The sequence below is a fragment of the Trichogramma pretiosum genome, unplaced genomic scaffold (assembly GCF_000599845.2).
Source record: "Trichogramma pretiosum strain Unisexual culture from Peru unplaced genomic scaffold, Tpre_2.0 scaffold4, whole genome shotgun sequence".
NCBI lineage: Eukaryota > Metazoa > Arthropoda > Insecta > Hymenoptera > Trichogrammatidae > Trichogramma > Trichogramma pretiosum.
The window spans coordinates 1,880,614-1,904,036 of record NW_019641688.1 but is presented as its reverse complement, the minus strand read 5'-3'; the positions used below and the strand labels follow the sequence as shown (position 1 = coordinate 1,904,036).

The following is a 23,423-nucleotide window of genomic DNA, read 5'->3' as shown; positions in this document are numbered from 1 at the left end:
AGTTTACCTTCTGCCTCGCGAATACCTCCCACACGCTCAAACCATTGTCGGCATAATTTCTAAATTACAGTACGACGAATGGTAATGTGCTGATGACGAGTACGAAACCTGAAACTGACTATCTATATAACTTTGCGCACGTATTACACGCATACACGCTCGCGCGAACGTCCATACATATTGGTGTGCTCGTGCTATCGACACACACACACACACATGCACTCATATACATGAACTCAATACGTATGTACGGAAGACTACACGGTGCTTCGTCCGACGATGATACAGTTTCTACGGGCGTAGAGTTATCAAACCCGCCTGTATAATATTAACGACGAAACAACCAGTCTGTTACTATATCAACAACTGCGACGACACGACTTCGTCCCTGGGGCTTAGCTACCGAAGTTTTTTCTATAATCTTAATTACAAGTGTATTCGTGCATCACATATCGATTATAGTCCGCACAGAGTCTATCGCGTTATGTTCATTACGACGCTTGCAGGTTAAGATTCGTGCGTTACATCTTTCTCTTTGCGTTACCCACACACATGCCATACAGCGATCCCTGGTGAAGCCGCCGCGTCGTCACCTGCGACCTGACCCCGAGTAGCTGCCAAAGTAGCTCCTCGATTAATCCCCCGTGCAATGATGGAGATGGAAGGAGCCGCTGCCACGGCGGCCGAGGTGCAGCAGCAACAGCAACAGCAACCCTCGCCCTGTGCACCCGGTACCCCCAATGCCTCCGCGACATCCCAGGATCCCATGGAGATGCAAGCGATGGATGGAGCCATGCCCGGCCCTGAGGACGGCATGCCCATGGACGAGGCCGATGATTACTACTACGACGAGGAGGATTACAGACACTATGCTCACCGTGGTAGAGGAGGCTTCAGGTATGTGCAGTTGCTTTGTAATTTCCACTGTGTTTACCTTCTCAAGTCTTCAAACATGATTGAACTCAATCTGTACTCATCTTTTGATGTATTGTTATTACTGGACTAGCCATACGTAACAGTTCATCTCTCCATACCAATGACGTGTTTAAATGAAAGAATCCAATTGACTATCAACATTCCCCACTTTCATTTGTTTTTCTTTCATTCAATTCTCCTTTTATGAGTTCAAGTCTACATTCAATGTTGTTTCTAGCTTCATAAAATATTGGAGATTTTCACTAGTCTACCCAGTTTACATATCTACTTTAAATCACTTTTGTGCTAGCTTTACATTTTGAAAAAGTTTGTCATTATTGCAAAAAATTATAAGTTTTTAAATAATCAACATACTTATATCGCTTTTGTACAATGAAGCGATAACGATTTCAGGGGCAGAGGTCGAGGAGGTTTTGATTTTCCACAAAGAGGTGGACCACCTAGGTTTCGAGGCAGAGGTTTTGGACCAAGAGGCGGCCCAATGTATAGGAGTGGTAATAATGGATACTACGATGGACCACCCCCACCACGTCCGCCAAACTGCCCACCTGGAGCACAAGGACCTAGGTATAGAGGACCACCACCATTTGACCCAAGTTGGGGACCAATGGGCCCTCCTCCAAATATGATGGGACCACCAAACATGATGGGACACCCACCTGGAGGAATGGTAAATTAATGATAACATAAATTTTTTTTATGCATAAAAACATATTTTTTCATTCAAAATTATTATTTCAGCCACCACATATGATGAATGGACCTGGCAGTGGTCCTGGACCTTATGGACCTCCTGGACAAGGAATGGGGCCTCCTAACATGAATAATGTAAATTTTTAGATTTTAATAATTATAATGTCAGTTTTGTTTTACATAAATAATAATCGTATCATAACCAAAGATTCCAGGTCAAGCGCAACAGCAACAGTCACAGCAGCAGCAGCAGCAACAACAGCAGCAACAACAACAACAGCAGCAGCAAAATAACATTCCAGGTCTTGATCTCAACGGTGAGGTATGGGTAGAAACAAAAACACAGGATGGAAAATCCTATTTTTATAATATTAGAACTCGTGACACAACATGGACAAAACCAGAAGGACCAAACGTTAAGGTCATGGTACAAGATCAGGTAAAAAAATATTTATATATCTTTTTCGTAAACCCTAAAATAAATTGATATCATTATTTATATAAATATTCATATTTTTAAGCTTGAGCAATTAGTGCATGGACAATCAAAACAACCAACTACCGGGTCCAATGCATTGGCTACTCAGCAAACTCAGCAAACATCTGAAGTTCAACCAGAAGTACAACAATCTCAGCAAGAGGAACAACCACAAACTACTGAAACTAAGGAAGAGTCTAATGCTGAAGAAAGTGCAGAGGTAAGGACCCAGCAGGAAGAGGAAGAGAACTCATCAACACCTAATGCCACTGAAACAGAGTCAAGTCAAGTAAGTACAGCAACTCAAGGTACTGGTACCCCTACTGACCCTGCACCAGGGTCAACAGAGCCTATGGATACAACAAATTCTTCGTCTGATGCAGCTAACCAGCAGACAGCTCAGGCTCAACCTATCAACGGTAATATGTCTTACAGTCGTTATTAAAATACAAAATATATAATTTTATCTCCTAAAACTATAATGTAATGAATATTAAACTAGGTACTAGCGTTCCCGTGGCTTCAGTGGCATCAGCTACACCGATCGTCGCTACTCCTGCTATGAATGCAAATCCAATGATGCAAGCTCCACCAATGATGCAAATGCCACATAGAATGCCAACACAATTTGGAGGTATGCCTCCTTTTGGAGGTCCCCCTGGTACCCCATTTGGTATGCCTCCACCTTTCCAACCGTTTGGATCTGGATATGGACCTCCTCAAAATCCTTGGGGTAATACAATTTTACAAATAAAGTTTTTTTTGTCATTTAAAATCTTTTAAATTTTGATCTTATCATGAATAATTACTTATCATTTAGGCATGCCACAAATGCACCCAATGCAACAACAAATGGCACCATCCCAATCTATTCCTGGTGAAGATCCAAACGTCATATCGCAGCTAGATCCTGAACTAGTGGCTGCTGCGATGTTATGGACTGAACACCGAGCACCAGACGGCCGTTGTTACTATTACAACAGTAAAGCTGGCGAATCTGTATGGGAAAAACCTCAAGTTTTGAGAGATTTCGAAAGTATGTATCTCATATATGCGCATTGAATGCATTCTTTTTTTCACAAATTTAATCGTGTAATTCATAATTGTAATTTTTAGATGCCAAAGCAGCATTTATTCGGCAAAGAGAAGAATCTTCGGCAAATGCTAATTCTTTAGTTATGATGAATTCCTCTGCAGATCTAAGTTTAACTTCTATTAATGATAACCCAGGTTCCAAAATGAATTCGGATTCTAAAATTAATAATTCTATCGAAGTTAATGACTCCGACATGACAGAAGCTGAATCCAAAGCCAAAAAAGAAGAGCTTTTAAAAGAACAATCCAAACCTCAAGATAAATCGAAACCTGTTTCCAGTACCCCAGTACCAGGAACTCCATGGTAAGTTTTAAACTAGGTTTATTAAAATTTACATTATATTCATAGTGTGATACTTATTCATGGTTAAAAATTTTACAGGTGTGTAGTATGGACGGGAGATAATCGTGTTTTTTACTATAACCCATCATCTAGAACTTCAGTTTGGGAGAGACCAGATGAACTTTTTAATAGAATTGACGTAGATAAAATGGTTGCTGGCCCACCAGAAACTCCTGGCAATGCTGCAACAAAAAATGAAATAAGACGCATTGATGATAGTAGCGGTGTTAGCAGCGACGATGAAGACTGCAAACCAACTGACGCTAAAAAAGCAAAATTGGACGACTCTAAAGGTTTGTATGACTGTAACTTCTAAATTATTGTATGTGTCAATTTACCATTTAAAAACAATTTTTTTATCTTATAGTTGTTCCAGTTAAGACGGAAACAAGTGCAAAAGAAGTAAAAACTTCAATAGATAAAGGCAAAGATGCCGCAATTGAAGCTGAAGTTAGAGCCGCTCGAGAACGAGCCATTGTTCCTTTAGAAACTAGGATAAAATCTTTTAAAGCGATGTTGACAGAAAAAGAGGTAAAATCAGACTCTAATAATAAAGTGAATATGAAAAAGAATGATCATTGAATTTAATATAATATTTTTATTTATCAGGTTTCAGCGTTCAGTACATGGGAAAAAGAATTACATAAAATTGTTTTCGATAGTAGATATCTTTTGTTGACTTCTAAAGAGCGAAAGCAAGTATTTGAAAAATATGTGAAAGAGCGAGCCGAAGAAGAAAGGCGAGAAAAAAGGAATAAAATGAAGGAGCGTAAAGAACAATTTCAAAAATTATTAGAGGAAGCCAATCTTCATGGAAAGTAAGTCAAACTATTTCTATGAATTATTACGTATTTCATAACTTTTAAACATATAACTCGAATTACATTATAATTTAAATTTCAGATCATCCTTCAGTGACTTCGCTCAGAAACATGGACGCGATGAAAGATTCAAAAATGTTGAAAAAATGCGTGAACGAGAGAGTCTTTTCAATGAGTATCTGTTGGAGGTTCGAAAACGTGAAAAAGAAGAAAAAGCAACTAAACGCGAACAGGTAAGTCACTTTTTCAATAAAATTTTATTTTTATAAATTTACTATCGACTTATTCAGCGTCGCAAACGCCATTTCGAGAACATTAAAAAGTTCAAACGTTTAGTTCCAAATGTAAGTTCAAAAGGCATCAACAAATTTTCCTAAATTTAAGTTACTAATTTAATTTATTTCAGGATTATAATATGTATTTTTTTCAGAATTAGTAGGTATGTTAATATATTTTTCTACAGTACATCTTGGCTAGTTTTAAATTCATTATTAAAATGAAGAATATATGGAAAAGAAAATCTTGAGTCAAGAAAAATTTTGCATATCGCTAATTTTAACACTTAATAGTCAAATTGAAAGAATTTTATAACGAGGTCTTGACTAAAACTTTTCAAAAAACTAACTACATTCGCTGAAAAAAAAAGATTTGAAAATAAATTAATACAGAAGTGAATATTCCCTTTTATACTTACTTATATCGCGTATACTCATGTATTCTGAACTCTTCACCAGTCAATCAATCATGGTGGCATCAAAATCCAGCTTGTAAGGATTGCTCTTCAGAAAGCTCGGAGAAGTGAAAACTTGTCCAACTCCTCCAACATCATTCAATGTCAGAGGAAAAGAAACCGTGAGATAAAAACAATTCGGTATTTGTATATTACACGTAATCATGGTTTTAAGAAAGAAACTCAAGATCAGAATAACTTATCTCCAATATTTTGAAACTTTATTAAACTACATTTTCTACGTGGAACTTTTGAACTATAAAAATGAGAAATTTTTAAAACAATTTTTTTACATTTTAGATTTTTTTTAACTTCGTGATAGTTTACTTATACTTTTTAAGTTTTACGAATTGAAAAAATGGATCAAGTTCATACTTGAACTAAATTTATTTTATTATTTAATGAATTCAAAACAAGTTAATCAAATGCATTATTTTCAGTCATTATTTTTCACTTTACAAATGGAAAAAAGGCCAAGGATCTGCTGCTATAAATAATTTTTTTCTTTCAGTGGAAATAAAAACAATTTCTTTCAGCTTCTACGTACTTGCGGTGCTACCACATCAACATATATATTAAAATATATTGTAGTTTACTTCATTCTTAACGTTTTCACTATCATTCAATAAATCACATGGTTTTATTTCTTAATAACAACATTCGAACCAGTAATAAAAGCTTTTAATTGATGAGTTTCTAAGAGATAAATATTTGTGATGGTTATAATAACTAAACATAATATTTTAATTTAGTTAAATTTAAAAGAAATGGAATGAATTTCAAAACTTACAAATTGCTTTCAGGTCAAAAAGGACTTCATCGCGATGCTGCGTGAACACAAAGACATTGATCATCATTCTCATTGGGCAGATTGGCGCAAACGACTCGAATCGGACTATCGTTACCGTTCCGTCGATTCTATGAACGCTAGAGAAGACTATTTTCGAGATTATGTACGAGATTTGAAGGAAGAGCGTCGTCGCGAAAAAGAAAAAGAGAAGGAGCGTGAAGAGCGTCACAGGGAAAAGAAAGAAAAAGAAAAGAAAGACAAAGATAAGGACAAAGATAAGGACAAGGATAAGGAAAAAAAAGAAAAAAAGGAGAAGAATAAAAAGGATAAAAAAGATAAAGACAAGGATAAGGAAGAAAAGAAAGACAAAGAGAAAAAACACAAAGATAAAGATAAGGTTAAAGAAAAAGATCGAGATGAAGACGGTGCACCATCTAAAAAGAAAAAAAAATTAGACGCAGACGGTCATGAAAAAGATAAAAAAAGTAAGGACAAAGATAAAAACAAGGATAAGAACAAAGAAAAAAGTAGAGATCGAAGTAAAGATCGAAACAAGAATAAAGAAAAAGAAAAGGATAAGGATAAGGAAAAAGAAAAAGAGAAGGATAAAGAAAAAGATGATGAGAAGAATGAAAATAAAAATAAGGACGAAGAAGACGGAGAAATCAAAGAGAACGATGTGGGAGAAGAAAAAGAAAGTGGAGAGATCGAAGACACAGACGATAATCACAAAGATTCTGCCAAAGAAGATAATGACGTAAGTTTTTTATTATTTTGAAAAATTGAAACAGCCTAAATCCCCTTAATTGGTTGATGATTAGTTGAATTTATCTTATTTTTAACGGATCTCAATGATTTCTTTACAGGACACTGATCAACACGAGGAAGATGAAAAAGAAAATGACGACGATTCCGATTCAGTGGCCGCAGCCGCCGCCGAAGAAGAAGACCGCAAACGTGAACGTGAACGACGTGCCGAAGCAAGTCTTCGCGAACGCGAACGTGAAGTCCAAAGAACTTTGGCCACACATCTTCGAGATCGTGATAAGGAACGTCAACATCATCGACATACTGAAGCAGTGCAGCATTTCAATGCTCTATTGGCCGATCTCGTCAGAAATGGCGATTTATCATGGCGGGAGGCTAAGAGACAATTGCGAAAGGATCACAGATGGGAACTGGTTGATTCGCTTGACCGAGAGGAAAGAGAAAAATTGTTCAACGAGCACGTTGAACAGTTGGGACGCAAAAAGCGAGATAAATTCCGCGAACTTTTAGATGAGGTTGGAGCATCCACAGATTTAAATGCTGCTTGGAAAGACGTTAAAAAATTGCTAAAAGAGGATCCTCGATACATAAAATTCTCATCTAGTGATAGGGTAAGTAAAATCTTTCCTATACTGTAAATTATTTTGATATTGTTAAATGACTAAAAGGTTGTTTTGTATTTATAGAAATGTGAGAAAGAATTCAAAGAATACATTAAGGATAAATTGGTCGCAGCTAAGGCAGATTTCAGAGAGTTACTGCAAGAAACAAAATTAATAACGGATAAAACGCTAAAAAAAGTCCAAGACAATAATGCCCACTTGCAAGAAATAGAAGATATCTTGAAAAATGATAAAAGATTCTTAGTGCTGGAACCTGCAGCATCGGAAAGGTCGCGATTGCTAATGGCGTATTTAGAAGAGTTGGCGCGAAGAGGACCACCTCCGCCTCCAACTGCTTCTGAGCCAACGCGGCGACCTGCCGTAAAGTAAGGATTTTTTTAAATTTGAATGCTTAAAAAATCGATATTGAATAAACTTACATTAAAAAAATTTCAGTTAATCAAATTTCAATGTTACTAATACAACACGAGGCGTTCTGAACACAAGAGTTGCTGGACCGCACTGACTTATAGATTGTTGAAACGTTCATCGCTGTTGTTTAGACATGCATGTATGATTGTCTCCATAAATATGTGAATTAACTATTAAAAAAAGTGTATATATTTATTATCAAAGTAAAAGTTTGTTAACTTTTATAATTGTGCGCACTTGTGTAGGTTTAGCTTCAATTTTTTTGCTACTTTATGAAAGTAATAATTTAAAGTTTTGATATTTGAGAGTCACCATAAATAAAGTATGATATGAAAATCATTCTGTACTCAGATGTATAGCTAATAAAATGAACAAAAATACGTTATTCTACAACATTTTAAATGATAGCGATTAAAAATTCTATTTTCCATTTTATCACAATTAATACAATAAAAAATGATTTTCAAACAAAAACCCGATTTATTTCATCTCTATAACTATTTGATTGTATCCCATTTTTTTGACTGAATTTCAGAAGAAATTACCTATCATGAAAGAGTGTGGCTATTTCAGGGGAAAGCTACACTCATAATGAAAACATACATTTAACTTGTGTCATGCTCTGACGTCGCCATATCAATGACAGATCCTATCCGTTCTCCGACTCCAGTCCAGAATTCTTACTGCGCATCCGCACTGCGCTTTGTTATTTTCAAAATATCTAAGTAACGGATCAAACTTGCGCTGTGTGTTTACAAGCGGCTAACACTTTCGTATGGTATTTTAAATTTTGGATCTTACCGGTAAATAATTGATCGGGAATTATTAATGAAATTCTTTGAGTAACAGTTTTTTAATATACCCTTTTGCTTTTCTTTTATTATTCAAGCAGTTGAGTTCGTTAAAATATCTAGAAGGTTAGAGATTTGTTCATATTAGAAGTTACGACTTGAATGTTGTGTTATTAAAACCATTGTTCTATCTTTTGAAATAAGACTCTGCTCTGGTAGAAATGGATTTGGATCCTGTAGTAGAAAAACATTACAAAGGCCATAGTGGAACAATCACGGGTTTATCGTTCCATCCAGAAAGTAAAAAAATTGTGTCCAGCAGTGTTGATAAAACTTTAATGGTATGGCAAATAGCAGACTCAACAAGGGCATATAAATTCCATGCTCATAAAGATGAAGTTTTGGATGTTGATTATGCTCCTTCTGGAGAAGTATTTGCAAGTGCATCTAAAGATAGAACTGTGAGAATATGGGTGCCTAAGATTAGAGGTGAATCTCTTGACTTTATAGCCCACCAAGGAGCTGTAAGAGCTGTGCAATTTAGCCCGGATGGACACAAGGTAAAATTATCAAAATTTATAAAATAACTTTGAAAATATCTTATTTAAATATATTTAATATTGTTTGCAGTTGATAACATGTTCCGATGACAAAAATATTAAATTATGGATGGTGTGTCAAAGGCGATTTTTACAATCATTTCCAGGTCATACTAATTGGGTGAGACAAGTTAGATTTTCTCCTGATGGAAAGCTTCTTGTTTCATGCAGTGATGATAAAACTCTAAGAATATGGGACCTTGCTAGCAATAAATGCATCTCAACATTTAATGAATTGAAAGGTACAACTAACACTAGTCATTTGAATTAAGACAATACTTTTAATCTTTAAATATGTATTATACAGCATCATATCTTGATGTGGGATTCCATCCTCTTGGGGTGTCTATTGGAGCAGCAACAACAGATGGTTCAGTAAAAATTTTTGACATGAAAACAGGCTTTTTACAACAATGTTATGATGCCCACGAGGATGCAGTAAATAAAATCAAATTTCATCCCAATGGCAAATTTATATTAACAGCTTCTAAAGATGGTTCGATGAAAGTAAGTTTTTTTTTAACAACACATGAAACAAACCAATTCTTCAGTACTTAAAATACTATAAACCAATTAACTACCAATATTTTTTTATTCTCACATACGTTTTTAAGAATCTTTTACTTTAGACAAACAAACTAAATCCATGCAGAGGTTTCTAAATAACTTTAAAAATAATTGTAATTGCACTTTACTGATTAAGAATTCAAACTTTTCTAGATCTTAGATTTGCTAGAAGGTAGACCAATATATACTCTAAAGGGTCACAATAGTAATGTTACAACAGTAACATTTTCACAAGATGGAGATTATTTTGCTTCTGGCAGCGTTGACCGTCAATTGTTTGTGTGGAAATCCAACTTTCACAAAGGTGAAAAGCCCAAATTGGATTTAAAAAAATGTATGATACATGAAAATAAATTAAAATTACAGGAAATAACTGTTGAATCTTCCGACATGGATACATTAGAATCCACTTGCGAAAAAAGTATATACCATGACTGCTTTAATACTTTTAATGTGACTGACGGCACTGTTATATCTGCACTTGAAAATTCATGGAAGGACTATGAAACTAAAACTACTATACAACAAAAAATTGAATTTTTCAATCAGCAAATTAATGAAATAGACAAAAAAGTTGCTGATCTAGAGCATACATATGTATCTCAACTTACTTAATTGTGCATAATATTTATTACATTTATTTTTCGTAACATATTGTACAATAATTTATCAGTCGTAGAATTATTAGTTAAAAAAATATGAATGTAAATATATTTTTATAAATCACTTGATAATTTTTATCAACATGTATAAATAAAATTCGTAAGTAAAAAATGTACTTAAAAAAGTCGTGAAAATATAACTGAATCAATTTTTAACTCCTACATATGTAGTTGTTTTACCAGTCTTTTTCAATGTTTCTAGGACCACATCATGATCTAGGGTTGTAGTTACAAAAACTTTCTTGGCTGCTAAATCTATGTCAACTTTAGAAATACCTGGAATAATATTATGTGTAAGGCATAGATTTTTTTCAAAAACATAACACAAATTTTCTCTATTTACCTGACAATTTGCCAAGTACTCTGTTGACTGCATTTGAGCATCCTTCACAAGACATAGCAACATCGTACTCATATGTCTGCAAAAATGATAGCATGAAAATTCATTCAAGTGTAATGAGCAATGTATACATGATAAGAATAGTCACCTGTTCAGCCATGGTATGTTGCAGTAATCACAAAAGTGACCAAAATATAATAAAAATTGAAGGTTGATCTGAAAAAAGTTTACAATTGCGTTAGTAATGAATTTCGTTATTCAATTTTCTATCTAATTATTATGTCAAAAACATTTTAATATAACACATTTAAATCTTTTAAATCACTTAACAAACGCGGCAAACTTATTGAATGATGCTTTTAATGACTGCTATGTAAACATGCACGTTAACTATGTAAACCTTCGTCAATTTTATAAAAATTAAATGAAACTTAAATTCTTACATTTGAGTCGATTACGTGGAGTTGAATTTCGTCGAGATCTTGAGGCAAGCGGGCCTTGAGAACAAACTAAGCAATTTTGACGTGGTAAGTGGTCATGTGTTTTGAAAACATGAAACCTGCACCGAAGCCACGCTGGCATGAAACTTTTTCTGCAAAAAATGCCCCACTACCTACTGTTGCTGATATTACTACGTGTCTGTCATATGAGTTTCGCGATCAAGTCATGAATCGTCGTAAACGCGCGTACACAATTGGAGCTTTAAATTTGACAGTACCGATTGGTTAGTGACTTCCACACGAAAACATTAAAAAATCGATGCAGTTTGAAGACTTTAGACAGAAGCTTAGATGGGATTAATCATTTTGAAGGAAAATAGCCTACTTCGACAAAATTCACAATACGAACCACAAATTTTCGATTTTTTTGATGGCGTGAGATTTTAAAATTTACTTGAAAAGTTGAAAAGGGTCCCTAAATGCGCTGATGCGCTATGCGCATTCATAGGCTAGCTTTGTAAGCCGCCGCCGCAAAGACAGTTGCTGGACGATACGTGCAGCTCTCTGTTGTGAGCGCATTGACATAGAACAGTACACACTACACAAACGTCAAACGCAGTATAAATTCTCGGTAGTCCTCATTCTTCAGTGTCGACAGTGTGGACTCCACAAAAAGCCAAACAAAACCTCATGAGCCAGTAGTAAACTCCAATTGAAATTGATCAATTTTAGTGATGCAAACGTTTACAATACAAGATTCTTGAATATAAATCATACATTTAAAATGGATAACGAAAAGATCGCTATTGTTTACGTTGCATTGGATTTGAAGGTTATCAACGTTGCCTTCTCTAACGGTTGGACTGCTGAAGATTTATGCATCAAGGTAAGAAATTACATCATTTGGTACAGAAAGACATGAAGGGCTAGACATCATTCTTCATATTTCCATTTTTCTTACAGATATGCCAACAGTTTGGAATAGGACCTGTTGCACGTCATCTTTTTGCCCTTAGAAAACACTTAAATAACAATGAAACAGCATGGATGCATGCATCATGTAAACTAGATGCACAATCAAAGAACAAATTTGATTTTCGATTAAGATTCAAACCTGCCAATCTTCAATCATTGAAAGAAATTGATCACAGAGCGTATGATTATTATTTTCAACAAGCTAAAAGTGATGTGCTATTGAGTAAAGTTCCAGATATTGTGTACGAAAAGCATAAAAAAGAAATCATAGGTTTAGGAGTAACAGACATGTGCAGGTAAATTTTGATGATAATTTTAAAAATGTATTAAGTGAATATTAATTTTTGTATTTTTGTTAATTATCACTTCAGAGTTATGATGGAAAAAGATATGTCTCGTGAAGCAATCATAGCGGATTATAAAAAGTATATACCTAAAGAGTACATGAAGAAACATGCATTTTTCGTGAAAAAGCCTGTTACTGCTGCACTGAATAGAATACCACAATTGAATGCTTCGTATGTCAAAGAACAGTATTTGAACCAGTTTCAAAATATGGCTCCAAATTATTTACGTGAAGAGTTCAGAGCTATAATGGTTAGACAGGGCCAATCTATAATAAGAGTTGCAATAAGGGTTAATGCGTCTGAAATTACTTACTCTTCAATGGATGCTCCTACACCTGACTGGACCACATTGTGTGCTATAGAAGAACTATGTTTCATTTCGATGCGGTATTTGTTAATTACCTTTCTATTTTTTTTACTGAAAAATCACTCTCATTCATTTACATCCAATTTTTCAATTGTAGTTTGAATCATACTATCGAAGTGTCAAGAAAAAATGGAGTACCTGCTAATTTAAGGTTCCAATCAGATTCTGCCCTCAGATCTTTTGTATCTGCTCTTGATGGGTATTACCGTTTGACAATTAAATGGACTTTTAATCTTTGTGTTGATGCTATTACTCCTAGTTTAGAACGACTTAATAAATTACGATGTCATGGACCAATTGGGTAAGAATTTTGAAAGCAAAATTGCTGTATCTAATATATCTTAATTTAAAACTTCATATTTTGTTATAATTTTCAACAGTGGCGAATTTTCATATGCAAAAATTGATGAAAAAAGATCAAATAGAGCAGGAACATTTATTTTAAGAGAAAGCGAAACAAAATATGACACTTATTACGTGGATTGGTGTGGTCAAGATGGAAAAACAAGAACTAGAAAAATTGAAAAAATTGGTCCTGATGATTATGCTTTATCAGATACATATCAGCGTTATAAATCAATTGCTGAATTTATAAAATTACATAAAGATCCAAACAAAGCTCCTTATCTTAAGGAATGTTTACCTCCCTCTGAATATGGTATGTTTAATGTTATTTATCACATTTATAAATACTTGACTAATGTTTTAATTCATAATTTTTATATAAATAAAAAAAATGTATTTTGTTCTTTGTAGATAAGTCACCTTTGCTACTGATATGTGCTTCTATGCAAAATTGTGGAGATTTGCTTGCTGATGAAGGAGCTATTGCAGAACTTTTGGATAAAAGACCGGCCGTCATATCTCCACAAGAACTACAAGTTTACAAATCTCAACCATTTGCAAAAAGTAAAGAAAGTTTAGAACGCTACAAACATTCACCCGGTATTGGTCCTTTTACAATTCTTTATAAAACTATGTGGAGAATAACTAAAGGAAAAAGAATAGAAACTGTAATGAAGTTGCTAAAGGATGAAGAAAGCCAGTTCACTCCAGAATTTTTGAAATTAGCTCAAAAATGGGGACAACTGCGATCGAGTGCCTTAGTAAGGTACGTTACTAATTAGATAAAATTGGCTGTGAAAACAAAATATTTTTATGTTGCATTAATATCTCGTTTAAAATTTTTTTACAGATTGTATGGTGTGACTCTGTCTCCATCAGTTGGTATGTTACTTGAGTTGGTCAAATTAGGTCCGCTAGACGTTTACTTGCGCACCAATCCTCCTCAATCAATAAGTATTTCTGACCTTGTCGAGGCTGCTGCGTCTCTTACCACTGCTGTTTGGCACTTGGAAGAAAATGGAGTAATCCACGGCAACATACGTTGCCGCAAACTCATGGTGCATGCACATACTAATAATAGTTTTATTGTCAAATTAGTAGATCCAGGAATTTTTGTTTACAAACCATCAGAGTACGTATTGTTTTTTTCATTTAAATGTTGAGATGAAAATGTGGACAATTGAGCATAAAAGAGATTTGTTTTGCAGTGTTCATTGGTTGCCCCCAGAGTGTTATTCGAATCCAGATACAGCTAGACGTAGCACCTTCGCTGATGTTTGGGCAATAGGTACCACAATGTGGGAAATATTTTCTAGGGGTTCGGTACTGCCACCTACCAGAGACATAGAATCAGTTAAAAAGGTAATTCTTTCATTCAAAAATCGTTGAAAACGTGAACTTAACTTAACTTCATTGATTTTTAGTTTTACGCATCTGGTAAAAGACTGCCCCCACCTGGAGATTGTCCGCCCGAAGTTTACCGACTCATGAAAGAGTGCTGGTGCGAAATTTCAGAGGGCACAAGGAAACAGCCCCACGCTATAATGCGTGATATCAATCAAATAAAGCATCAAGTTTACAACGTCAATCGTAATCACGATTACGCGGTAGCTTACCCGAAACGATTGAGTAACGCATCGACGATACTAGCGCACGAGGCTGAGATAAATCAGGAACGTGTGGATAGCGCGTCGACCGATGGAGACTCGAGAAACAGTAGCGTCTACACCACTAGGACTTTGTTGCCCTGGGAAGATACTTCTGACAGTACCGCAAGCAGTAAGCTAACATTCCAATTATTTTTAAACAGTAACACTAGGTCGTTACATTTTATTCATTTCAATCTTACAAAATATTTGCAGCCATTATAGCAGCACCATGGGGTAGTTCGACTTTTGACGCGGACGATTTGACTGCGGAAGATCTTGACTGGTGGACGAGACAGCACGAGGTCGAAGAAACCGACACGACCTTACTCGGACAGATGCAGAGCATTTTTGAGCTCGACCAAGATTGCACCGTCATTCTTCAGGGTAAAATAGGTCAGGGTTTCTATGGCGAGGTATTTCTGGGCATAATCGAAAAAGACATGCATGCTGATCCCACTCAGGTAGCTTTAAAAAAGCTGAAAATGAATACTCTCGAAAATGACATAAAGGACTTCGAGCGAGAAATTTCGATCATGAAGGTATTTATCGCTTTAATTTTTTTCTCCAAATTTGATTCTTGTGAGACGTGTAAAATTCTATAAAATCGCATAATCTATCTGTTTTTTTAGACTCTCAGACATCAGAATATTGTTGGTATCATCGGTGTAATTTCGGAGCCTCAAGTCTGCCTTGTAATGGAATATGTAAAACATGGATCTCTTCAGAGCTACTTGGCCATACATCGTGAGAGTCTAACCGAAAAGATTTTACTTAATTTTGCTCTCGATATTGCTACTGGTATGAAATATCTTGGTTCTAAAAATATAGTGCACCGAGATTTAGCTACTAGAAATGTCCTGGTTGCCGAAGATAATCGCTTGAAAATTAGCGATTTCGGCTTGGCTCAAGTTACTAGTGGCAAAAGCGATTACTACATTTTACAAACTAATCGAGATTTACCCATTAAATGGTAAGGTTTTGAAGAATATATGATTATTAGTGTTAATAAATATTTTACGATATTTTACGTTCTACTTACAGGTATGCCCCAGAAAGTTTGATAGAGGGCCGATTTTCACCTCGCACGGATGTATGGTCGTACGGCGTAACCCTGTTTGAAATATTTAGCTTCGGCGAAGATCCACTATTACCAGAATTTGTCAGTAAAGATAATAAAAATTCAATTGACAAAAGTCAATGTGTTTTTTCGACACATAATATGGAATTATATAAAGCACTGCAAAAGGGTTCACGATTACCCTGTCCGAGAACCTGCCCACAAGAAATTTACGTCAAGATCATGGTTCCGTGTTGGAATTTTTCTAGTCACGAACGCCCTTGTTTTAAAACTTTAACTAAAATACTTAAAAAAATTATAAATCCTGATGCAGTGGATGACGCGGACGATAGTGTAAACGGCGATGAAGAAGATCAGATCAATCTCACTAATAATAACGATAAAAATCAACGGCGTTAATGAAGTTTGATGGCTTGACATTTTTTATGAGATTTCAGACTGATAGGTATAATATTTTTATCTATAATTTTCATTAGTTAATATAAAATGTAAATATGTATAAAATGCATCGTATTCAAGTTTTTGATTTTATACGTCTATAAAATCAAACGTACTTTATGTGATCGGTTCATGAAAGAAGTTTTTAGTGAAATGTAATCATCGATATTAATTATCTCAGTGAATGGAATTAGAATAAAAAATAATTTTAAGTTTCATTTACTTGCATATATATTTATGAATTATCTTTATTACATTTTGTACAAAGTTTGTACTACAAACCAATAAATAACTTCGTTATTAATTATGTTTTTAGCTTTTTCGATAAACTTATTCTTATAACCATTGATGGAGCATTAATATTTTCTTTTAAACTGGTTCTAAATAGTTGTGCATGTTGCCACGCAGAGTCACCTTCTCCACCATAAAGTGAAGCATTGATACTGAGCTTTATTGCACTTTTTAAATCTTTTACCTCTACGTTTTCACAATTTGGAATGCTGACAGTATACTCTTTTTCATTATTCATTTCATTAATACCCTTGGCTTTCCAAACAACTTTACCATTATTAAAAGTTTTTACAGTAGCTTGGAAATGTATCTTCTCTATGCACATGTTTTTACTGTCTTCAACATTAAAAGACCAAACGATTAGCCCATTGGAAGATTTCTCTGATCTTGCTAAGTAAACCATTTTCCAATCTAATTCCTCTTTTCGAAAAATTCCACCTTCTGTGTGATCAACACCATTTTGCCAACCTTTTTTTTCCAACAATATTTTATCATTTGTAATATCTTTAGCAATGTATTTATCACCAGCAATAAAATAAGTTAACTCAAACTCCTTTGTTCCTGTAGGAATATTCCATACAGTTTTTTCACTTGGCCCACCCTAAAATATTCAACAAATTAACATTTTTTACAATTAATTGTTTTTTTAAGTGAACAAACTTACTCCCATCTCTCCTCTTGCTAATCTCCAGGCTAATGATCCAGAAGTTCTACCACCATATTGAGATTCATTAATGGATTCTTCACATGGTTTTTTGCAGCCTGGAGGTGCTGTCAGCATATCAGCAAGTTCAAGTGCTCTGCGTTTAATAACAAAATTTTTTCTGACGGCACTATAATCTGAGGCATTTTGTCGCTTTTTGTTCAGCTTATCTATATATTTGATTAGTGTTTCTTCCGAGCACTCCGTTCGGCGATTTAATACATCTTTGTAATTTTGTGTATAACGCCAGGTCACATCTTGTACTTCATCTCGTGAATATGCTATAATATAATTCAATTTTTTTCCCCAACCTTTTTCATACATTAAAGGGCTGTCCATAACATTTTCACAAGCATCAGCATGAATCCATCTATTATGAGCCACTGACCAAACCTGATGAAAAATTATAAATGAAATGTAAATTCTGTGCAATCTTTGATATTTTATTGAGTTTAGGTATCATAATAAGTTAAAACTTACTTCTGTCCAAACATGATCTGTAAAATCATGAACAAGCCGAGCATCAAATCCCATGGTTCTACAAATAAGTGTGAAAACTAGAGCCCATTCTCCGCATCTACCTCTTCTAGTATATAATAGTGGTTCTGGATGCGTATAGCGGACAAATTTGTTCTCATAGTTACAAGATCCACACCTTAATTGTTTACAAATTATTAGATAATATTTTATTTCTGGACATTCTAACAGAACGATGATTAATTATAAAATATGATACCTATGAATTTCAATTCTTGATACTAAAGGATTATTAGATTTTATTGAACGATCATAAGAACATTCACCACTGCATTTATCACATTCTGGGCTATTGACCCATTGAAAAAATGAGTTTTTGAACCAACTCATCAATTCACTTAATATCAAATCTTCAATCACAATGTCATCGTCTACTTTGGTAATTTTAATTTCTCTAAAACAAAAAAATTTTATGTTAGTATCATGGTAAAAAACAAAAACTATTTTAAAAGTTTATATTACTTTTGAATATTTCTAAGTTTTTGCATTGCATTGATTTCAAACTTGATTATTGGCACAATTGATTTGACTTTTTCTTGGAGATTTTTATCTTCGAATCTTATTACATTTTTGAAGTGTAACATCATTTCTGTTAAAAATCCTATTTTATGATATTCTTCTTCGAAATCTATTGTGGTAGAATTCTGTTTAGTAATAGAAGTAGGCACACTTTTCGGTTTTGACAAGTTATTCAAAAGCTCAAAGAGTTCTTTAATTCCAGTAAGAGAATTGTTTAGAGGTAATAAAAATCCATCATCGTTCTAAAATAATATAATCTCATATTCAAAGCAGTCTTAATTATGCATTTGATTTTATAGAAAAAAAAAAGTACCTCTATGAAACCAGCTTCAAAAAGGCACTCAATAGCACCGTTGGCTGGAAGAAGTTTTTTCGATACAACAGCATTGCTGAGGAAAATTTTCCTGTACTTGGAATCCTTGGGATTTTTGATAATATTATTGCACATCTTAAGGAGAACTTTGACCGCCTCTTGCTTGACAGGTTCCTCATTGTCATGGAGAAGCAAAACGCAATGCTTCAAGTTATTAGCCATCATTAACGGGTGCTCGTTAGCAAAAATTTCTCGCCGAGTATCTAAAATAGAAAGTGAACCCAACACGAGTACGTGTGCAAGCTCGATCTGCTAAAAAAAATATATGGAAAAAAAATTAGAAAGGATGACTTGCACATTCGAACGTTTGTTTTGTATACACATTATAATACCTTGCTGTCCTTTTACTTTTATCGCCCGTGGGTCGCCGCGAGCGCAGCAGAAGCTAAAAATTCGGAAGTAAACAAAGCCGAGTCGGCGGAGCGGATTCTTCTGTCTCGTCTCGGTGCAGCACCAAAATCAAAATTTTGTGGGTTAATTTGACAGATGTTTTGACGTCTACAGAGAGCTGAAATCGAGAGTGCCGGTGGTGGGCCGTCATCGGATGTTTCCACAACGCAAACACATAGTCTGTGGCATAAAGTATAATCAAAACAAAGTGTGACTTACGTGTAATAGAGATCGCGGACGAACGCATGCGTGGTCGAGTCGCAAAAACTCTGAGCGACTGCGGATGACACACAGCGGAGGCGCGGCGGCGAATTCAATGCTGTAAGTCAACGATTATTCAAAAGAAAAAAAAAAGGAGAAGTATAAGCTCGAATGAGCTAATCCGAGGTAAAGAGATAATCAGCAACGAGCTGTGCTCTGTACGCTGCTGTCTATAGGTCCGCACTGGTCGTTCGCCAGTCGGTATCTGCCGAATGACTCAGAGCCGCGATGGCCTGTAAGCTGTTTTGTGCCTTGCAGTAGTATGTACGGTGCAGCGTGCCATAGCCATAAACCTGTAGCAATAATCTGCACTGCTTTCATATGCACGGGGGCTTTCATGTCATGTGTGTGTGTGTCCTTGCTTGCGAGATGTATCGAGTTTATGTATGTGCATGCGCGGTATTTCGTCATCGCTCACTCGCTCGCTCGCGCGAGATCATGCGAGGAAAGCTGCAGCGCGACGCGCCATATATAATTCGACTCGTTTTGTGTATATCTCTTCGTCGCGCAGTTCTCTTTTAAGGAAATCGGCATGCGCGTATGCGTTTCTCTCGACCGATCACGCGCGCGCGCCTCGACTTCTTTCTTTTTCCTTTTTTTTTTTTTTTTGTATACTCAAAGAAAATCGTATACGCGCGGGGCTTGGCTGTCAAAAAAGTACAAGTATTATAAGTACCATAAAAACGGCAAAAAGATGGCTGTTGCATAACGTCGAGCGGGGCAGAGCATGCATGTGTGTGCAGTTTAAAAAACGATTATGCAAAGGAGCGCGCGTATGGGCGCGATCAGCGATCGGTCGATCGGACACACACATTATATTACTCTAAGCGGCGCGCTTGAGATCGTTACGTGCACATTTTAGCGTGCGCGCAATAATGCTCGGCCACTGCACAGTCGAGAGCAATTATAATACGATCGGTCGCGTCGCGCGCGCGAGCTTCGAACTTTTCATTTGCACCTCTCGTGTGTGTGTGTGTGTGTGCGTATAAAGAAACGATCGCGCGACACCCACTCCCATGAGTGTACGATATACACATAACAGATCTGCAAAGTGGCCGAGCATCCGATGAGCTGGCCTGTTGTAACGCGAGATCGAGAGCGGCCTATTTTCATTCGGAAATTTAACCGGAATTTGTTTATCTCTTTCGACTGCGTTGTAATATATACGCCCAGGAGAGAGTGAGAGAAAGAGACACTTCAGGCGACCATTTGAATTACGTCTACTCTCACGTGTTAAAAAAAAAAAAAAAAAAAAAAAAAAATAGATAAAAATTCGTAGCCCGGTGTTTATACGAGTGTTAACGCGTACTTGTCAAAATTATCGAACACACGGGCAACTGCACACGAGTTTAACGGGTTGTTCCTGTTCGCGATCCCACGCCCGCCACCGCGGAAAATAGCTACTTATACTTATGCGCGTTGTAACTACGCGAGTTGAATAAACAATGCCGTAATGCTCTCGTACGCGTATATCGAGCTTAATGCCATACGATCATTATACGACACTTTCTTCGAGCTATATGTAATTTTGATGGAAAGTGTATACGCGTAAACGCGTGTATTACGATACGTAGTCGACAATGTGCACCCATCCGTCCTTTTGAGAAAACGTTCACCCCAACTTTCCGTGCTCAAAGCGATACATTCGTGTTATACATCTCTCGCTATACGATCGCGTGTAGTCTATGTGTATAATCCACTCTCGCTTCGATTGCGATCGATATTGCTTTTGTTTATCCACGGCAAAAGGTGTGCCCGAAAAGACCTTCGCCTCCTCTCCATCGCTCCTTTTTCACTCGCGCGGCAAAGAAAATGAGCATTTGAGCGTTATACTACATGTGTTTTATCTATAAAATTAAAGCGAGCCGTAAAACCTACTGCGAGAAAATTTTCCAAAGTCGTAAAACAACAGGAACTTGGATGAAGATAAAATAGATAAGCTGATTTTAACGATAAAATTGAGCATATTCACTTTCTGTAATTTTTAATCGATAATAAGCGTATGTACAACAACAACTGATCTACAAGTGAACGTGCCCACTTTTAATTGTTAAACGCGCTCGCGAATCCAACATATTGTGTATAGGCTACGACGATCGCCCGACAACGGGTATCTACAAAAGATATCGCAGACTCGCCATCGTGACGATTACAATTGTATCTCGATTATTCGTCGTTGCGCGCTATTACCGATTTTAACGATAAATGATCTCGAGATGCGTTAGAAGAAAAACACATAGATTTTGAATTCGTCAACTGTGCGCGATCGTCGAGCGACGAGCCACTTGCCCCCGAAGTGCGATGCAATGACGCGTCCCCATGATATGTATTACGCACAATTGGTCGACTCGAAAGCTCATTTCCGGGAGTTTTTATAGCTGCCTCCACATACACACATACAAGCGTGTGCGTGCGTTATCGAAAGCGGACCATATCGGCTATTGTATTATTCGAGCAGCTACATTACGGTGTGTATTTACGAGCGAAAAAAATTCAAAACAACGTCCAAAAAGATCGCACGAGATAATGTGTACGTGAAATTTCTTGACTCATGCGCGATCCGAAATCCGAGTGTTATTATTGTATATATCGCGTGCCGAAAAGGGAGGAGGAGCGTGGCGCACGTTCGTTTCGAGGAACAGCGCGCGGACCCAGCTCCGATTTTCAAAAATAACGCTCGCCGCTTCTTTTTTTCTTTCTTTTCTTGATAATATATCGCGTCGCGCTACAACGAGTATTCCAGGAAAAATCGGTAAGCTCGTTACATCGAAAGGCTTAGTGTAGAGTGGAGTAGTAGTAGCAGCAGCTTGACACTAATATTTTCGCCGCGACGACAAAGAGGATCATTGTTCACGAACACGGCCATACGCGCTTTATAATTAATTTTTACTGGGTCTTATTAGAGCAGCTCGACCTTGAGCCGTAAGAAAAACCATTAGGGGTATTAGCGAGTCGATGTCGCGCGGTCGACATTGAAAATGGGGGTGTTGAGCCTCGTCGTGTCTCATGCGCTCGTATCATAACAATTTCGTGATAATTGTCAAGAAGCTAGAGAAAGATGCTATGGAGATCCATAATTGCAGAGTGCAGTCGCCGCGTAACGTCGTGGTGCAGTGTGCAGAGAGAGAACCTATAGTGCTCTCCTCCCGCTGCTGCTGCTGCTGCTGTTGCTGTATTATACAAGTATCTCTCTAGCTGCTTACACTACATAAGTATATAGGTGTGAGGCCTGAACTGTGCGCGAAACGCGGCGATGACGACCGAATGAAATCAACTTTCTAAAAATAACGGAGCGTAAAAAACGTGGTATATAAGCTCGACTTTTCATCTCTCGCTCTCTTTCTCTCTTACTACTACTACTCGGGGCAGCTTTGCTAGTTTATATACATAACGAGAGAGTAATAGCCGACTCGGGGCAATTGTGGCAAAGTTTATATGCCAACTCGATTCGTGCGGATCGTGATCCTTATTGGCTGCTCGTCGTCGTCGTTGTCGAATGAAACCCGCTCCGCTCCGATACTAGCTCTGCCACTATTTAACGTTGATCCGGATCAGTCCGCGCGTCGTAGGCTCGTAGCCCACTGCAGCACATAATATGATAGTCTATCTTATAATACGTATTTAGCCGAGTTTGACGACAACGCTGATGATGATGATGATGCACATGCGGTGCGGCGTCGACGCGACTCGATAACGCGAGATTCGATAACGGCCTTTTTACGTCAATGCTCGCGCCGATCGAACGTTTCTCGATCTTTTCGTGAATTTCGACCTCTTGCCTGTCTTGACTCACTGACAATGAAGGGAACTCACGCTTACGTAGAAGGTTTTTTTAAAATGGAAATTTCGTCGGTTAGAGAGCTCTTGGCATGTGTGCAGATGGGATGCACCTGCAGCTCACCTATCTAATACATAAATTTCACGCTCGTAATGATATACTTATACCTATACGTAAAAACCGAACCAAACGAGTTTTAGTTCGAGTTCGGCGCCTAGATGCCTATCATCATCATCATCATCGTCTTTGCGCTCCGAACTTGGGCAAACTCCTCGTTTTCGCGCT

At 36.6% G+C, this 23,423-nt stretch overlaps 5 protein-coding genes across 10 annotated transcripts; 3 read left to right on the top strand and 2 right to left on the bottom strand.

The window, feature by feature from the left end:
• Positions 1 to 255: 255 nt before the first annotated feature.
• LOC106656311 (transcription elongation regulator 1) lies at positions 256 to 8,090 on the top strand. Its single transcript, XM_023461594.1, has 17 exons — positions 256 to 897; positions 1,330 to 1,606; positions 1,678 to 1,764; positions 1,838 to 2,068; positions 2,151 to 2,526; positions 2,610 to 2,840; positions 2,928 to 3,143; positions 3,224 to 3,506; positions 3,585 to 3,838; positions 3,913 to 4,076; positions 4,155 to 4,363; positions 4,449 to 4,599; positions 5,900 to 6,283; positions 6,560 to 6,643; positions 6,753 to 7,265; positions 7,341 to 7,642; positions 7,713 to 8,090. Exons 1-17 carry the CDS (start codon positions 650 to 652, stop codon positions 7,714 to 7,716), a joined length of 4,014 nt encoding a protein of 1,337 aa, XP_023317362.1. The 5' UTR covers positions 256 to 649; the 3' UTR covers positions 7,717 to 8,090.
• A 312-nt stretch (positions 8,091 to 8,402) lies between these two features.
• On the top strand, positions 8,403 to 10,381 carry LOC106656104 (POC1 centriolar protein homolog A). Of its 3 annotated transcripts, none has more exons than XM_014376777.2 (7): positions 8,410 to 8,491; positions 8,581 to 8,605; positions 8,684 to 9,039; positions 9,110 to 9,320; positions 9,386 to 9,585; positions 9,799 to 9,949; positions 10,012 to 10,381. In XM_014376777.2, the coding sequence occupies exons 3-7, from the start codon at positions 8,701 to 8,703 to the stop codon at positions 10,023 to 10,025; spliced, it is 915 nt and encodes a 304-aa protein (XP_014232263.1). In that variant the 5' UTR covers positions 8,410 to 8,491; positions 8,581 to 8,605; positions 8,684 to 8,700; the 3' UTR covers positions 10,026 to 10,381. The 3 variants fall into 3 exon arrangements, with proteins under 3 accessions (XP_023317332.1, XP_014232263.1, XP_014232264.1); XM_014376778.2 differs by having other exon boundaries at positions 8,436 to 8,491; positions 8,578 to 8,605; XM_023461564.1 differs by having other exon boundaries at positions 8,403 to 8,491; positions 8,581 to 9,039; positions 10,012 to 10,343.
• LOC106656105 (copper transport protein ATOX1) lies at positions 10,257 to 11,280 on the bottom strand. 2 transcript variants are annotated; one of them, XM_014376780.2, is made up of 4 exons: positions 11,091 to 11,280; positions 10,796 to 10,863; positions 10,651 to 10,726; positions 10,257 to 10,583 (listed from the first exon to the last, which is right to left on the bottom strand). In XM_014376780.2, the coding sequence occupies exons 2-4, from the start codon at positions 10,805 to 10,807 to the stop codon at positions 10,453 to 10,455; spliced, it is 219 nt and encodes a 72-aa protein (XP_014232266.1). In that variant the 5' UTR covers positions 10,808 to 10,863; positions 11,091 to 11,280; the 3' UTR covers positions 10,257 to 10,452. The 2 variants fall into 2 exon arrangements, with proteins under 2 accessions (XP_014232266.1, XP_014232265.1); XM_014376779.2 differs by lacking the exons at positions 10,796 to 10,863; positions 11,091 to 11,280 and having other exon boundaries at positions 10,651 to 10,744.
• A 343-nt stretch (positions 11,281 to 11,623) lies between these two features.
• LOC106656074 (tyrosine-protein kinase hopscotch) lies at positions 11,624 to 16,590 on the top strand. Its single transcript, XM_014376721.2, has 12 exons — positions 11,624 to 11,973; positions 12,051 to 12,358; positions 12,434 to 12,796; positions 12,874 to 13,077; positions 13,157 to 13,434; positions 13,533 to 13,887; positions 13,972 to 14,253; positions 14,330 to 14,483; positions 14,546 to 14,900; positions 14,984 to 15,309; positions 15,400 to 15,740; positions 15,812 to 16,590. The coding sequence occupies exons 1-12, from the start codon at positions 11,872 to 11,874 to the stop codon at positions 16,245 to 16,247; spliced, it is 3,504 nt and encodes a 1,167-aa protein (XP_014232207.1). The 5' UTR covers positions 11,624 to 11,871; the 3' UTR covers positions 16,248 to 16,590.
• Positions 16,500 to 19,555, bottom strand: LOC106656103 (peptide-N(4)-(N-acetyl-beta-glucosaminyl)asparagine amidase). 3 transcript variants are annotated; one of them, XM_014376775.2, is made up of 8 exons: positions 19,319 to 19,555; positions 19,042 to 19,217; positions 18,650 to 18,961; positions 18,280 to 18,578; positions 18,017 to 18,211; positions 17,761 to 17,935; positions 17,242 to 17,673; positions 16,500 to 17,178 (listed from the first exon to the last, which is right to left on the bottom strand). In XM_014376775.2, exons 3-8 carry the CDS (start codon positions 18,872 to 18,874, stop codon positions 16,591 to 16,593), a joined length of 1,914 nt encoding a protein of 637 aa, XP_014232261.1. In that variant the 5' UTR covers positions 18,875 to 18,961; positions 19,042 to 19,217; positions 19,319 to 19,555; the 3' UTR covers positions 16,500 to 16,590. The 3 variants fall into 3 exon arrangements, with proteins under 3 accessions (XP_014232261.1, XP_023317330.1, XP_023317331.1); XM_023461562.1 differs by lacking the exon at positions 19,319 to 19,555 and having other exon boundaries at positions 19,042 to 19,312; XM_023461563.1 differs by lacking the exon at positions 19,319 to 19,555 and having other exon boundaries at positions 18,650 to 18,958; positions 19,042 to 19,312.
• Between the last annotated feature and the right edge of the window lie 3,868 nt (positions 19,556 to 23,423).

What these genes read in the sequence shown, in the direction of transcription:
- LOC106656103 (XM_014376775.2), bottom strand. Translation starts at nt 18,874, where the DNA reads ATGATGGCTAATAACTTGAAGCATTGCGTTTTGCTTCTCCATGACAAT. An exon ending in CAGATCATGTTTGGACAGAA is followed by an intron (nt 17,674 to 17,760) that starts GTAAGTTTTAAC and finishes ATTTTTCATCAG; the next exon opens with GTTTGGTCAGTGGCTCATAA. An exon ending in TAGCAAGAGGAGAGATGGGA is followed by an intron (nt 17,179 to 17,241) that starts GTAAGTTTGTTC and finishes TGAATATTTTAG; the next exon opens with GGTGGGCCAAGTGAAAAAAC.
- LOC106656074 (XM_014376721.2), top strand. Translation starts at nt 11,872, where the DNA reads ATGGATAACGAAAAGATCGCTATTGTTTACGTTGCATTGGATTTGAAG. An exon ending in TTTGTTTACAAACCATCAGA is followed by an intron (nt 14,254 to 14,329) that starts GTACGTATTGTT and finishes TTTGTTTTGCAG; the next exon opens with TGTTCATTGGTTGCCCCCAG. An exon ending in TTCTGACAGTACCGCAAGCA is followed by an intron (nt 14,901 to 14,983) that starts GTAAGCTAACAT and finishes AAATATTTGCAG; the next exon opens with CCATTATAGCAGCACCATGG.
- LOC106656104 (XM_014376777.2), top strand. Translation starts at nt 8,701, where the DNA reads ATGGATTTGGATCCTGTAGTAGAAAAACATTACAAAGGCCATAGTGGA. An exon ending in TTAGCCCGGATGGACACAAG is followed by an intron (nt 9,040 to 9,109) that starts GTAAAATTATCA and finishes TATTGTTTGCAG; the next exon opens with TTGATAACATGTTCCGATGA. An exon ending in AACATTTAATGAATTGAAAG is followed by an intron (nt 9,321 to 9,385) that starts GTACAACTAACA and finishes TGTATTATACAG; the next exon opens with CATCATATCTTGATGTGGGA.
- LOC106656105 (XM_014376779.2), bottom strand. Translation starts at nt 10,744, where the DNA reads ATGCTATCATTTTTGCAGACATATGAGTACGATGTTGCTATGTCTTGT. An exon ending in AGTACTTGGCAAATTGTCAG is followed by an intron (nt 10,584 to 10,650) that starts GTAAATAGAGAA and finishes ATATTATTCCAG; the next exon opens with GTATTTCTAAAGTTGACATA.
- LOC106656311 (XM_023461594.1), top strand. Translation starts at nt 650, where the DNA reads ATGATGGAGATGGAAGGAGCCGCTGCCACGGCGGCCGAGGTGCAGCAG. An exon ending in GACACCCACCTGGAGGAATG is followed by an intron (nt 1,607 to 1,677) that starts GTAAATTAATGA and finishes TTATTATTTCAG; the next exon opens with CCACCACATATGATGAATGG. An exon ending in GGCCTCCTAACATGAATAAT is followed by an intron (nt 1,765 to 1,837) that starts GTAAATTTTTAG and finishes TCATAACCAAAG; the next exon opens with ATTCCAGGTCAAGCGCAACA.